At 45.1% G+C, this 13,438-nt stretch overlaps 1 protein-coding gene across 1 annotated transcript in view; it reads left to right on the forward strand.

Moving 5' to 3' along the window:
- LZTFL1 (leucine zipper transcription factor like 1) overlaps positions 1 to 13,438 on the forward strand; it is a 446,657-nt gene that overhangs the window by 163,389 nt on the left and 269,830 nt on the right. Inside the window, exon 6 of the mRNA XM_085607356.1 lies at positions 7,178 to 7,243. Coding sequence (XP_085463482.1) covers positions 7,178 to 7,243 — 66 coding nt within the window. The remainder of the gene's footprint in view (positions 1 to 7,177; positions 7,244 to 13,438) is intronic.

Here is a 13,438-nt window from a genome sequence, read left to right on the forward strand (position 1 = left end):
GGGTGTCTACTGGGAGAGTACCCACCGGCGGGGGCGCGGGGATTAGGCACTGTAGGGCGTCAGACACGTCAGAGCTTCACTAGCGGTGTAAATACATTCCACGTGGATTCATTGTATGCATAGTCGCCTTTTAATGAATATCACGCAAATCGTCACGGTGATAGGTACATACGGTTTGTCCAGCATGTCCTATGTGTTTCTATAAATATATATTTTTTTTAAATAATAAAAAACAAAGGCCGGCCCCGGGGGAGGGGGTCCCTGGGGCCATAAGTGGCCTGAGGAGGGGGGCAACGCAGCCCCTCTCCTAAAGAATAAAAAAAGAAAAAAGGCCATGACCCGGGGGTTGGGGTCCCCGGGGCCGATTAAGGCCTTGGGAGGGGGTCCACACGGCCCCCTTTCAAATGTATTTTTTTCAACAAAAAAAAATAGGGTGCAGGCCCTGGGGGATGGGGTCCCCAGGGCCAATATATTAGAAAAAGAAGGGGGGCCACACAGCCCTCCTTCTTAAAAAAATAAAATAAATAAAAGATCGGCATCGCGCCAGAGGCCACGCCCCCTCCTTGCAGCACTCTGAAAACACGCCCCCTGGCCCGTTGTAAGTTGGGGAATGAATTCCCCTTCAATACTGAGGGTCCCTGAGGGCCAACCAGCCCAACAGGTATCTCCAGTATGCGCCAGGGAGCTGTGTTGCAGACAGGTGTTCTGAGGCCACGCCCCTTTTTACACCTCTATGCAACGCAGCTCTGTGGCGCTTACTGGAGGTACCTAGTGGGCTAGTTTGACCCTAGGGACCCTTAGGATTCAAGGGGTCTTAATCTCTCGACTCAGAACGGCCACAGGGTGCGTTTACACAGTGATGAAGGGAGGGGACGGGGCCTGAGGTGACGTGTGCAAACACGCCCTGTGGCGAGTTTTAAGTTGGGGAAATAATTCCCTTTCAATCCTGAGGGACCCTGGGGGCCAACTAGCCCACCAGGTGCTTCCAGTAAGCGCCACTGTTCTGCGTTGCAGAGAGGTGGTGCAGGCCGTGCCCCTTTTTACACCTCTCTGCAATGGCGCTTACTGGACGTACCTAGTGGGCTATTTTGCCCCTAGGGACCCTCAGGATTCAAGGGGACTTAATCTCCCAACTTAAAATGGCCACAGGGCGTGTTTACACAGTGGGGAAGGGAGGGGACGGGGCCTGAGGTGACGTGTGCAAACACGCTCTGTGACGCGTTTTAAGAGGTAGTTTTAATCCCCTACCCTATTATATACTAGGGGCTTAAAGAGGAGGTCATGCTAATCACAGGGGGACCCCAACGCATAGTGTTCCCTAGTGTATGTAGGTGTTTTCACTGTATTCTGAGTGTCTTTTAACATAGCACTGGCTCTAGGACTGGTTAGTCAGACTCAGTTACCACCAGTATCCGTCTGAAAAAGTTGAGGGTACAGGATGATTTTGCAAAAAGGCTTCTTTCTGCTCTTCTGTTTGTTCTTTCTGCACGTTATCCTTCTTCCTGCACTTTTCTTCGTCTTTGAGGACTTCTGTTGCTTCTTTCTGCATTTCTTTTTTTTCTTTCTGTGCGTTTTTTCTTCTTTCTTCACATGTCCTATCTCTGTAGGCATAGTTAGAAATTAGCATTTAAAAAACATTTGAAATTCACTGAAAAAAACCATAGATTTCAGGCACGTTATAGTTAGGAATTAGCATTTAAAAAACCTTAAAAATTCACTGAAAAAAACATAGGTTTCAGGGGCGTTATAGTTAGCTTGACTTTTCACTCGTACAAAACCATTGAAATTCCCCCGTTCTAGTTAGTTCAGCTAACTATAACTCGCGCGCCCGCAATGCACTGCTGATGAAGTCACATAATACATCACTCATGACATGGTCAGTGACATCACTCATGACATCACTGATGACATCTCAAATGACATCACTGATGACATCATCCTTGTGATAGAGTGGCAGACCTCCTCTCCCCCTAATATAGCCTTTGATACACACATTCAAAAATAGAAACTAAAATTTTCAAAACAATGAACATACCAATACCAGTTACAACAACCCATTCAGTAATTCTAAGATCCACATACACATCCACTCATTCACCAACAGTCCTATACAGTCACTCATACATGTACTTACTCATCATATGTACTCATACACCTATACATCCTGTTACACAACGCCACTCATCCATAGAGTTACTCACACACATAGTCACTCATGCTAATAAAGAATCAAACATCCATTTACTTGCATATACAGTTATACACACACCACCACACTTACTTCTACAGAAACTTACACATACTTAGTCTTTTAAACAATCACTTATAGAACCACATACTTATTCATACAGGAACTCTTCCATTTATTTATTTATTTATTTATGTAGTTTATAAAGCGCACAGCTACCCCCAAGGGGGTGTCCCGGCGCTAGAACCTGAACCTCCGAGTGAGAAGAAAGGAGCAGAGAGGGAATCAGCAGGATAAAAATCAGAGTCCAGAAAAGAGCCAAGTTTTGAGTCTGGCCCGGAAGATGGATTCAGAAGGGCAGAATCTAAGATCGATTGGCAGAGCGTTCCACAATTTTGCCGCGATAACACTGAACCCTCTGCCGCCCATTCTAGTGAGTCTAAAACGGGGAGAGATCAGAAGGCGGAGGTCGTTGGATCTAAGGGATCTGATGGAATGAGATATTGAGACTCGCTTTTTCAAGTAATTGGGTCCGAGGTCATTGATGGCTCGGTAGGCGAGGGTAAGGATCTTGAACTGGATACGGCTGGCCACCGGTAGCCAGTGAAGTTCCTTACGATAGGCGGAGACTGACTGACGGTAGGGGATATTACCAATTAATCTGGCCGCCGCGTTCTGGACAATCTGAAGCCGGTCTATCAGATATTGAGGGGCACCAGCATAAAGGCTGTTGGCATAGTCCAGGTAAGACGTAATGAGGGCATGGGTAACTGTACGACGGGAGTCCAGAGGGAGATAGGGGAGTATCTTTTTGATCATGCGCAACTTCAGGAAGCAGGCAGAGGTCACTTTATTAACCTGAGTTTTGCATGAGAGGGAGTCATCAAACTGAAATCCCAGGTTACGAGCAGAGTGAACGGGAGAAGGAGCAGGATCAAGTGCCGTGGGCCACCACCAAGAGGAAGGGATGGAATATTTCTGGTTAAAAAACAGCACCTCTGTCTTGTCTGCATTGAGTCTAAGGTGGTTATCAGTCATCCAGACACTGATGTTGTTGAGGCACTGGCGGAAGTTGGTGAACGCGGAGTCTGAGTGGTCACTGAAGGAAAACATCAGCTGGGTGTCGTCAGCATAAGAGACCACCCTGACTCCGTAGGACTCCACAACGTCGGCCAGTGGGGCAAGATAGATGTTAAAAAACAGAGGGCTGAGGGCAGAGCCCTGTGGCACACCGCATGACAAGGGTTTATCCTCAGATTTGAACGGCCGCAGCAACACCCTCTGACTTCTTCCTGAAAGGAAGGACTCGATCCAGCTAAAGGCAGTGCCGCCAATGCCTATCTGTTTGAGTCGGTCAAGAAGGATGGGGTGGGAGACCGTATCAAATGCAGCGGACAGGTCGAGGAGGACCAGCATAGCCTCCTCGCCCCTGTCCACGCATTCCCGGATCGTTTCCGATACTTCCAGCAGAGCCGTCTCTGTGCTGAATCCCGCCCGGAATCCGGATTGTGAGTCGTGCAGCAAAGAGTTGCTTTCCAAATACTCCGTGAGTTGCAGCTGCACGGCTTTTTCCAGGACCTTTGCGGGTTTGGGGAGAAGGGAAATGGGGCGGTAGTTGGCGAAGATAGTGGAATCAGCATCAGCCTTTTTTAGGATGGGAATCACCAAAGCCTCCTTCCAAGTAGTGGGGAAAAAGCCATGGTGGAGGGAGGCGTTCCAGATGGAAAGGAAAGAGCTGGCTAATGAAGGAGCCAGCTCTCCCATAAGTTTAGCAGGGACAGGGTCCGAGGGGGCGCCAGATTTGCAGTGGATGAGTAACCTAATAGCATCGTCCAGGGTGAGTTTATTGAAGGAAAGGAAGGACGGAGAAGCTGGGAGGCTTGTGGAGGGAGGCAGGGAGGCTAGCCCTTTAGGGAAGGAGATACAGAATTTGTTTAGTTTTTTCAAGAAAGTAGTCAGAGAGTCCCTCGCATAGGGCCTGACTCGCAGAGTTCTGAGTGGCCCTAGCAGGAGGATTAATGAAGTCTTTGACAATGGTGAAAAGGGTTTTTGACGAGTTTTTGGCATTAGCAATTTGAAGAGAGAAATGGTCTTTCATAGTGATTTATTTTTGTTTGAGGAATTTTTTCAAAGCAGATTTGTAAGTGAGTTTAGCTTCAAGGTCATAGTTTTGTCTCCACTTACGTTCGAGTGCCTTGCATCTGCTTTTTTCCTCACGGAGGGGGGTGGAGAACCAAGGGGCAGAGGGACGAGATCTAGTGGAGGCAATGATTTTCTGGGGAGCAATGGCATCAATAGCTTTGATTAGGGCGGTATTCAACCTAGAGACATTTCCGTCAATATCAGTGGAGAGGTATTCCGTCTGGAAGTGGAATACTGGGTCCAAGGTGGCACATGTGACCTTATGCCACTTTCTTCCCAACTCTTTCCTAGGGGCCAGGGGGGCAGGTTTCCGGCCTAGGGCGAGAGAGAAGGGGATAAGATAGTGGTCAGACCAAGTAAGGAGGAGGGGGGGGAGGACAGTGATGGTCGAGAAGTTGGCGAAGATAAGGTCCAAGGTGTGCCCAGCCACATGAGTGGGACCAGTGACTAATTGTGTGAGGTTCAGACTATCCATGGTTTCCAACAGATTGTTAGCCTTCACGCAGAGAGGGTTGTCAACGTGGAGGTTAAAGTCACCTAAGACTAGAAAATATTGGTGTTTAAGGGATAGGTCAGCCAGCTGGTGGGTAAGTGCAGTAAGAGAAGGGGAGGCGGCAGTTGGGGGGTTGTAGACTAAGGTACCAGCCAGTATAGCTGCTGCGGAGTCAGATACAGAGAAGTACATGGCTTCAATTATACTGATGTTGGTGAGTTTGGTAGTGGTCAGCTGAAGATGGGATTTAAGGATGACGGCTAGTCCGCCTCCAGATTTTCCTCCAGCCCGATTGATACACTTTATATCTTAGCCTGGGGGGATGGCAAGATAGATATCCGGAGAGGAGGAATCAGTGATCCAGGACTCAGTGAGAAATAGAATATCCCACTTGTCAGAGGAAATTGACATCCAGATATCGTTGGCATGACGGGGTAGTGACCGGCAGTTAACCAGGCCTGCTTTCAGCGTTCGGAGGTGAGACGAAGAGGGCTGCGATATAGAATAAGAAGGCAGACGAGGTAGGTAGGACGGGAGAGTGAAGTTACATTGAGGGCAACGGAAGGGAACTTTTTCCAAATGGTCAGGGTTGCAGAGGATAGTGGCCGAGCAAGGGGAGGGATTTAAGAGATGTAGTTGGGTATTAGTCCAGCACATGCGGGTAGAATCAACGGAACTAGCAGGGGGTCTGGCCCTGGGCACGGTCCAGGCGCGGACGGGCGCAGACGGGCTTGCCTTAGGCGCGCCATCGGTGCGCAAACGGCGCGCCCGCTGCGCCCGTCCGCTGCGCGTACGGAAATGACACATGATTTATGTAGGAGTGGGGTGGGGCGTGGCCACCAAGGGGGCGTGGTTAAGTCGCACGCCGGCAATGGCGCCGAGTTACCTTCCCTGGAATCGGCTGTCAGCGCTGAGGCGGCGCTGAGCCCACAGAGCGGTCGGGATGGCAGTCACAGCGTAATAACACAGGTAAAAGTGCTCATAAAATCGGCATTTTAGCAAATATGTGACACAACAAGATTAAAACAGAGTAGCAAGCGGCTCCCGGCTTTTCGCCTCAGGAGTATCAAGGGTTCCAATCTCTAACTCTCACATATACTCACTTATATACACCAATAGTCACATATACTAGTTTAAAACATATGTAGTTACTCATAAAGACACTATTGAGACAGTCATTCACTCACTAACACACCCATGGACACACTCATCCACCCATACAGTCCTGCACACATGCTGTCTTCAACACATACAAACAGCGAGTCACTCATTCATGCACCTATGCACTACGTAATACCCCCCCAACGAACCATACAGACACTCAGACACTCCTACTGATACTCAAAAAACCAACTAATAACCTATATAGACACTCATGTAGCTACTCACCAACCCATGCAGCCACTCATACACAAAGTGAGAGACTGATACAGATATTTACATACTTAAACATTACTCACTAAGCCATGTATTCACTAAGATACACTTAATCAGTCAGTTATACAATCATTTTTTCAAAAACAAATCATCCATTTAGACACTTATATACCCATTTATTCTTCCCTCGACCTTGAGATATACATATATAAAACATATGTAATTTTCAGAAAAACACACATTCACTGGATGATGTCATCAGTGATGTCATTTGAGATGTCATCAGTGATGTCATTTGAGATGTCATCAGTGATGTCATGAGTGATGTCACTGACCATGTCATGAGTGATGTAATATGTCACGTCATCAGCAGTGCATTGCGGGCGCGCAAGTTATAGTTAGCTGAACTAACTATAACGGGGGAATTTCAATGGTTTTGTACGAGTGAAAAGTCCAGCTAACTAGAACGCCCCTGAAACCTATGGTTTTTTCAGTGAATATATATATATATATATGTTTGTATGTATGTATACAGACGCACATACACACCATGCAGTCAAGTTGAAAACTATTAGTTGATTGGAATTGTCTATATTCAAATCTTGTATATGCATGAGAGTTCACCATGCCTCGCTCATGCTCCCTTTTTTTGCTTTGATTTCCTGCTGACTAATGGATACTGTGGACTACAAAGAATGCACTTAGGGGATAATTATAATGCATTGCGTAAAGAATAGGAAGTGACGTATTGTGATAAAGATATGCCCTCCTGTAGACAACAAGAGTATTAAGAAAGTGGTAACCTGTACATGCCACATGACTCATATTCAGATGATTGTACAGTTTATGTAATTTGTTCTGTAAAATATCTTCTTTGTATTCCAGAAATGGGCTTTGTAAATATATGTTGAATTAATTGTGTTCATTTAATCATGGCAAACATCAAGTATTTATCATTGTTTTTTCTTTTTTTAAAGGAAATTGCAAGACTTAATGAGGAAAATGAAAAGTTAAAATCAAGACTGAAGACCATAGAATCACAGGTAATTTTCCTTAATTGCTGTATTTACTGTATTCAGTGGCCTGTCTTGCACCTCAGTGTATTTGTTAAACAGCACCATTGCTCTGCTGCAAAATAAACCTGCTTTGTTAAATCACAGTTTTAGCAAGCTAGGTAAATCTTGTCTGAGTCACTGTTGGTTTTCTTAAAAACATACGTCTTGTAGCTGCATGGCTTTAACCATGTGCACTTAATTTAGTAGTTGTTCTTGATTCTGTCTGAAACACAAACACTTTTAATTTGATAGGCCAAATGAGAGGGCATTTGAGTATACGTAGATAGCTCTTATATTTTTGCTTACAATATCCCTTTTCCAATTATCTTGTTGTTGCCCTTTGTCAAGGGCTGAATGCAATGACCTTTCGGATAACATGATTTTTGCTCCTCAAGAAAAGGGCTATGCCCTTCAGTTCTCACCTCGATCCCACATTACGACATGTTAAGAGACCCCATGCATTCAGAGAAGCTAGCTAAACTGTCTTTAGCAGAAAAACGCCTTTGGCATAAAGAACATTCCTCTCAATGGAGAACTGAAGAAAGAACTGGTTCTAGGAAGACCAGCACTGCAGACTTGGAAGAATCAGGGCTGGAGCACTAGGGCTGTCTGGAGCAAGGACTGGTCCAAATCAGACAAAGAAACGTCAACTACATTGCAATGCAGTGACCAGAACTTCACATCTTCCTTATTCCTATAGAAACCGGTATATAACATTAGGAAGAATGCTGCAACAAATTAAAGAACCGTGAACCTTCTAGCAAACAGCCAAAACCTTCTTTAATATCTTGGAAGCGTCAGATTTCCCCAACAATAAGGAAGCCTTCCCATCCCCTAACCCAGGCAGCGTCTGCTTATCCCAAACCATTCAGGGACAGTGCTGCCTAGGAAGAAATGCTTTCACTGGATGCGTGGTAATCCTGTGCTGCCTAGGTCAGCACCACATAGGTTTCGGTGCTGACATAACCTTTTTTACTGTTCTAGTAACTACAGAAAGTTCAGCATTCTGGTTAACATTATTAGTTCTAACAATATTTTCTTCCTATTTCAAACAGGGATGTACTGTTTTTCTTCCAGATACTTCCCTGTGAAAACAATGTCTGTCAGCGTGCTCCCTCCATTACCACACTAGTGATACTGTCTCTCTTGAGAATGAAGTCGGTTTTTTTTATTTTTTTTACATATTTTCATCAATTTTACTTGGAACAAAAGCCTGTGTACTTCGATATACAGCTTCAAGATTAAAAATTATTTAGTTAAGAGGTAATTTGACAGAGTCTGCATTTACACTCACCAATTGGTGGTCCAACATTTTAGTGGAGATCTAAACTTTACAAATACAGAAATAACATGAACATTTGACTTCTTGTGACAATGGAAAAATACCTTAGCTGCAAAAACATGTTCAAAGAGAATTAGTAAACTCTAACTTGTGCCTCAAAAGACACGTACTGAAAAAGGTTTTTTTTACACCCAAAGGTTTGTGTGAATTTAATTTTAACCACGAAATTCTTCCCGTTTTTTCAAACCTTTTCTAATCTGCGATTTCCTGTTCTGAGGGATCTCTTCATATTCTGTTTCTAGGATACGCCATGATTTGCTTGTGTAAATTAGCTTTAGCAAGAAAATAAATCTACAAAAAATGACTGCCACTTTTCAGGAGGAGGGAGAAGTTCAAAGGAAAGCAGGTAGTCATGGGAAACCAATTTTTATGGGAGCCACCACACATTGTAGTGCGGAATGTGACTGAGAGTGACATAAAGATATACATCATACAGGGGAAGAGAAATGAGGGGCATCCTTACTTGCAGCAGCTCAAGTCTAACCCCCCTCATAGTGCTTATGTCTCCATCCATCAACAAAAGTACAAATGCTCACTGACTGTGTTTTTCTCTGTCTTTATTGATGTTTCATAGAAAGAGTAGGAAACACAAATGAAGCCTGGAGATAGAAATGAGTATTTATGTGTGGTTCACTTTCCCTTGAACCCCCACTCACTCCGACCTAAAAAAGAAAACATAGGTGCAGGGATGCTCATCTGAGCCACAAGTAAAATCATGCACAAATAGAGGTAGAGGGAGTTGGAAATCTGTGGGACTGGGCTTGAGCATGAGTAGAAAAGGGGACACAAGTCATGTAGCAGAGAAAATGGGGCAAGGGTCATAGGTTGGGAGAAGGAACGAACAGGAATGGGCTCGCTCACCCCAAACAGTAAGGCAGCAAAAGATACTACTGCCAGGCAGGAATTCGCCTAGAAAGGTAGAACTGCCTCCAAGACTTCATGGTTGTTCTTCAAGAGCTAAGGCGGCATCCATGGCTTTTCAGCTTCGTCTACCTACTTCTAGCATAATCCTGGATTACTCCTGGAATTCAGGAGTACTACAACAGTAAGTCACAGCAAATCTTTTTGACTCTGGCCCTTTATGTATCTATCATCATCATCAAATATCTTTATTTCGGTCGTTACGACCATAAAAGAAAGCATCATAATACACTAAAAACATAGCAGTATTAAAACATTACACAGTTGTGAATAAAATATTAACTCAGTCCAACGTCATTACTTGATATGGTTTTAAGAAGACGTGAGCGTGTAAACCACATAGACGTTAAAAACTTGGCAACAGCAAAGGCAATTGGGGGCGAGATGTCAGATTTAAGTATTCTAAAAGCTGGGAGGTGTTGTTTGAAACCCATGTTTCTAAGTAATGGGCAAAGCCAAAACTTCCTTGCTCTGGTGTACACCGGACAGAAGAATAAAACATGCAGGTCTGTCTCTTGTGTCTGCTTGCAAAGGGGGCAGAGGGTCGTGTGTGCTGAGTGAGACCACTGAGCAGTGTATGCCCTCAGGGGGAGAGTGTTATAGCGCCATTGCATGTAAAGCTTTCTTGTGAGAGTGGGACCCATATCATTGTAAGTTGACTCTAAGTGGTAAAAATCTTTAAAAACCAAGAAGTGGGCAAAATGAGAGCCCTCCCTCGCTGTCCTTATAGCACCTTGTAAGTGGTGTTCACGGAATACCTTCGTGATAAGTTTGCGGTAATCCCTGGTGCATGTAACCTCTGGGTCGTACCACAAGTCAGGTCTACCCAATGTCTCACAGGTAAGCTTTATGTAACTTAGCCATGGAATTTGTATGTTGTTACGAAGGCGCAAAATCTCTTGCAGCTCTGCTCTATATTTGAAATGTTCTGGGGACGACCATATTTTACACCATAGAGTTAGGGGTTTTAAGCCCAACTCCTCTGAAAGCGGTCTTAAGCCCAGATCTAATCTGAGTGGCAGAAGAGGAGTACTGGCCGGTAAAGCTGTCAGCTGCCTGAGAAAAGAGTTCTCTGTTACCTTAAGCTTCTGCACAGGCGTATGTCCCCAGATTTCTGCACCATAAGTAATGGCCCCCCGAGCCTGGACCTTATATATTTGTATACGTGGGCCTAGTGGTCTGTATGTAAGGCCCTTTGTCATCCTGGCAATGCCACCCACAGACTGGGTCAGTTTCATGTTCGCTCTTAGTTTGTGTGGCTCCCAGGTCATGCGTTCGTTTATTACTATACCCAGATATTCAAAGGTAAAAACCCTCTCCAGCCTAGAGGATCCTATACTGGGCGACGAGCGTGTGGTCGGGGGTGGGTTGAAGATCATAAATTTAGTTTTAGCAGCATTGATCTCCAACCCACGCTCCTCACAAAAACCTACAAAGCCATCCAAGACCCGTTGGAGTCCCATGGGGGATTTGGAGAGCAGCAGGGTATCATCCGCAAACATAATTGCGGGAACCCTGCTGCCGTCCAGCTTAGGGGCATCAATATCGTTCAGGGTGCAAAGATGATCTACGACCCCGGTAACGAATAGACAAAAGAGAGTCGGGGCGAGGACGCAACCCTGCCTAACCCCCCTATCGACCGGGAAAGCATCAGACAGTGTTCCATCCCTTCCACATCTTACTCTTGCATAATTCCCCTGATGCAACCTTCTCAAAATTGAGAGAATATCCCCGGGGACCCCCATCTTTGTTAACACCGACCATAACTTGTCTCTGGGTACCAGATCGAAGGCGGCACGAAGGTCTACAAAGACTGTATAAAGACTGCCGCCCTCAATCAGCACCGTTTTCCAATATAAAAGGTTTAACCGGAAGATTTGGTCAGTGGTGGAGATACCACGCTGGAAACCCGCTTGGTAAGGGCTCATAATCGCCATTTCTTCGATCCAGTCCTGGAGGCGATTTAAAATGAGCCTACCCAAAATCTTCTGCGGTACATCTATTAGGCTAATGGGTCTGTAATTGGCTGGGAGCAGAGGGGAACCCTTTTTGAAAATTGGTACAATCTCCGCCCCCAGCCAAGTACCCGGAATAGCCATACCTGCTAAGATGGCGTTATAGAGGGTCGCAAGATAGGGGGTCCAAACATCTGGCTCCTGCTTGAACAAGTCACCCGGAAGCCCATCCAAGCCAGGTGCCTTACCTGTGGCAAGTGTGAGAGCACGTTCTGGTTGGAAGCGTGTCACTCGAATTGCACTCCGGTGGAGAAATTAATCAAGCGAAGTTTGTATGTAGTTCATCAATTTATTCCGTTCACATGAATTTAATCATTCCTTTGAAAAGGTAACGTTATCACTGACGATTGTACATCACAAACGAGTATATTGTACTCATAAACTCGGTATAGCCCAATGCATTTCGGGCCGGTACGGCCCTTCGTCAGGGGCAGCACTAAAAGGGAGGATACAAGGGAACAGCTTTTACTCAATATGAAAATATCAACATTAGTAAAGAGTAAAGTACAAAAAACGTAAAAAACGTAAATTCACATTCCAAATTAACTGGTTTGACTGAAAAAACAACGAACGAAAGTGTCTACAGCATTCAGGAAGTGTACTTAAAGTAGGGCGATGGTGCGTTGATGCATGCATGGTGTGGTGTCGAAGAGCAATTGTTTTGAGAAATGGAATCGTGAGTGAGATGAATACAAGTCCATGGTCAATCGTGTAAAGCGAGTCTTGGTGATAGGCTGAATTATGTGCGAACAAAAAACAGAAGTAAACATGAGACCGTATGAGGAAAGAGTAAATAGCGTGAGTGAAAAACGTAGCAAGTGCGAGTAATTAAATTATAACGAGTATAGAGAAGGATTTAAGCAAGCGCAAATACGAAGGAAAAGGGTGAAGGAAGAGTTCGGGTGCCAAGTTAAAAAGAGCGTCAAAGGTATATTAGTAAACGCAGAGCAGCGCAAGTGTGAAGAAACAAGCCGGTGTAATCAAGTAACGTATTCCACTTACGTGATGCTAGATCGTTGAAAGCAGAGCGGTCAAAGGTGCCGGTTTTTCAGCAAGTGGCAAGGCCAGTCAGAACGGCTCGGACCTCCTTAAAAGTGAATGGTACATCAGTCTCAAGGGAGCAGTGGGGATGGTTAGAATTTTCCCCTACATCCTCAGGCAGTTTATAAAGAGACTGAAAATGGTCCTGCCATACCTTAGCTGAGATATTGGGTTCTATGGCAGGTGTCAATTCCTGGGATCCCGTGTTGACGCAGCGCCAAAATTTGCGCGAGTCTGCACGGGCCAGGAAATTAGTGAGATTTGATCATTTATCATATTCCCATTCTCTTTTGGCGTTTGAGGTCATGGACTTGTAGACACTTCGTCTGGCCCTGATGTCCACGGCACACCTACCTTCCTTGATTGCACCCATGAGGTCGGCTTTCGCCTTTCGGCAAGCGCCGTTGTACCATGATGGACCAAAAGATTTTCTATTAGTCCTGGTTATTGGTTTCGTTAGGTATTCAGAAACTATTATTAGGAAGTCGGCATGCAGCTGTCCCAAATCAGAATAGATAACCTCACTAGTGCCTTTCTCTGCTATCACCTGGAGTTTCTCCAGTAGGGGCAGTGCTTGAGCATATAAATTATGAATTTTTTCCGGATGGGAAGATATATGCTCCCACTTTATTCTGCGTCTGTTGGGCTCGAGTACCCGGCATTCTTCAGATTCACACCTATAAATTCCCCTAGCTGGGGAACCGGGGTGACTATAATTTAGTTCAAGGGCATTATGGTCACTATCACTCCTGATTGTAACCCAAAAGTCTGTTACAAAGGACCATGAGCACACAGGAACCAAAACATAGTCCAGTCTGGATTCACTGCCCATTCTATTAAAAGTACATCTTGCCATACCATCGG

Source organism: Triturus cristatus, chromosome 5_2 (genome assembly GCF_964204655.1).
Source record: "Triturus cristatus chromosome 5_2, aTriCri1.1, whole genome shotgun sequence".
NCBI classification, from domain to species: domain Eukaryota; kingdom Metazoa; phylum Chordata; class Amphibia; order Caudata; family Salamandridae; genus Triturus; species Triturus cristatus.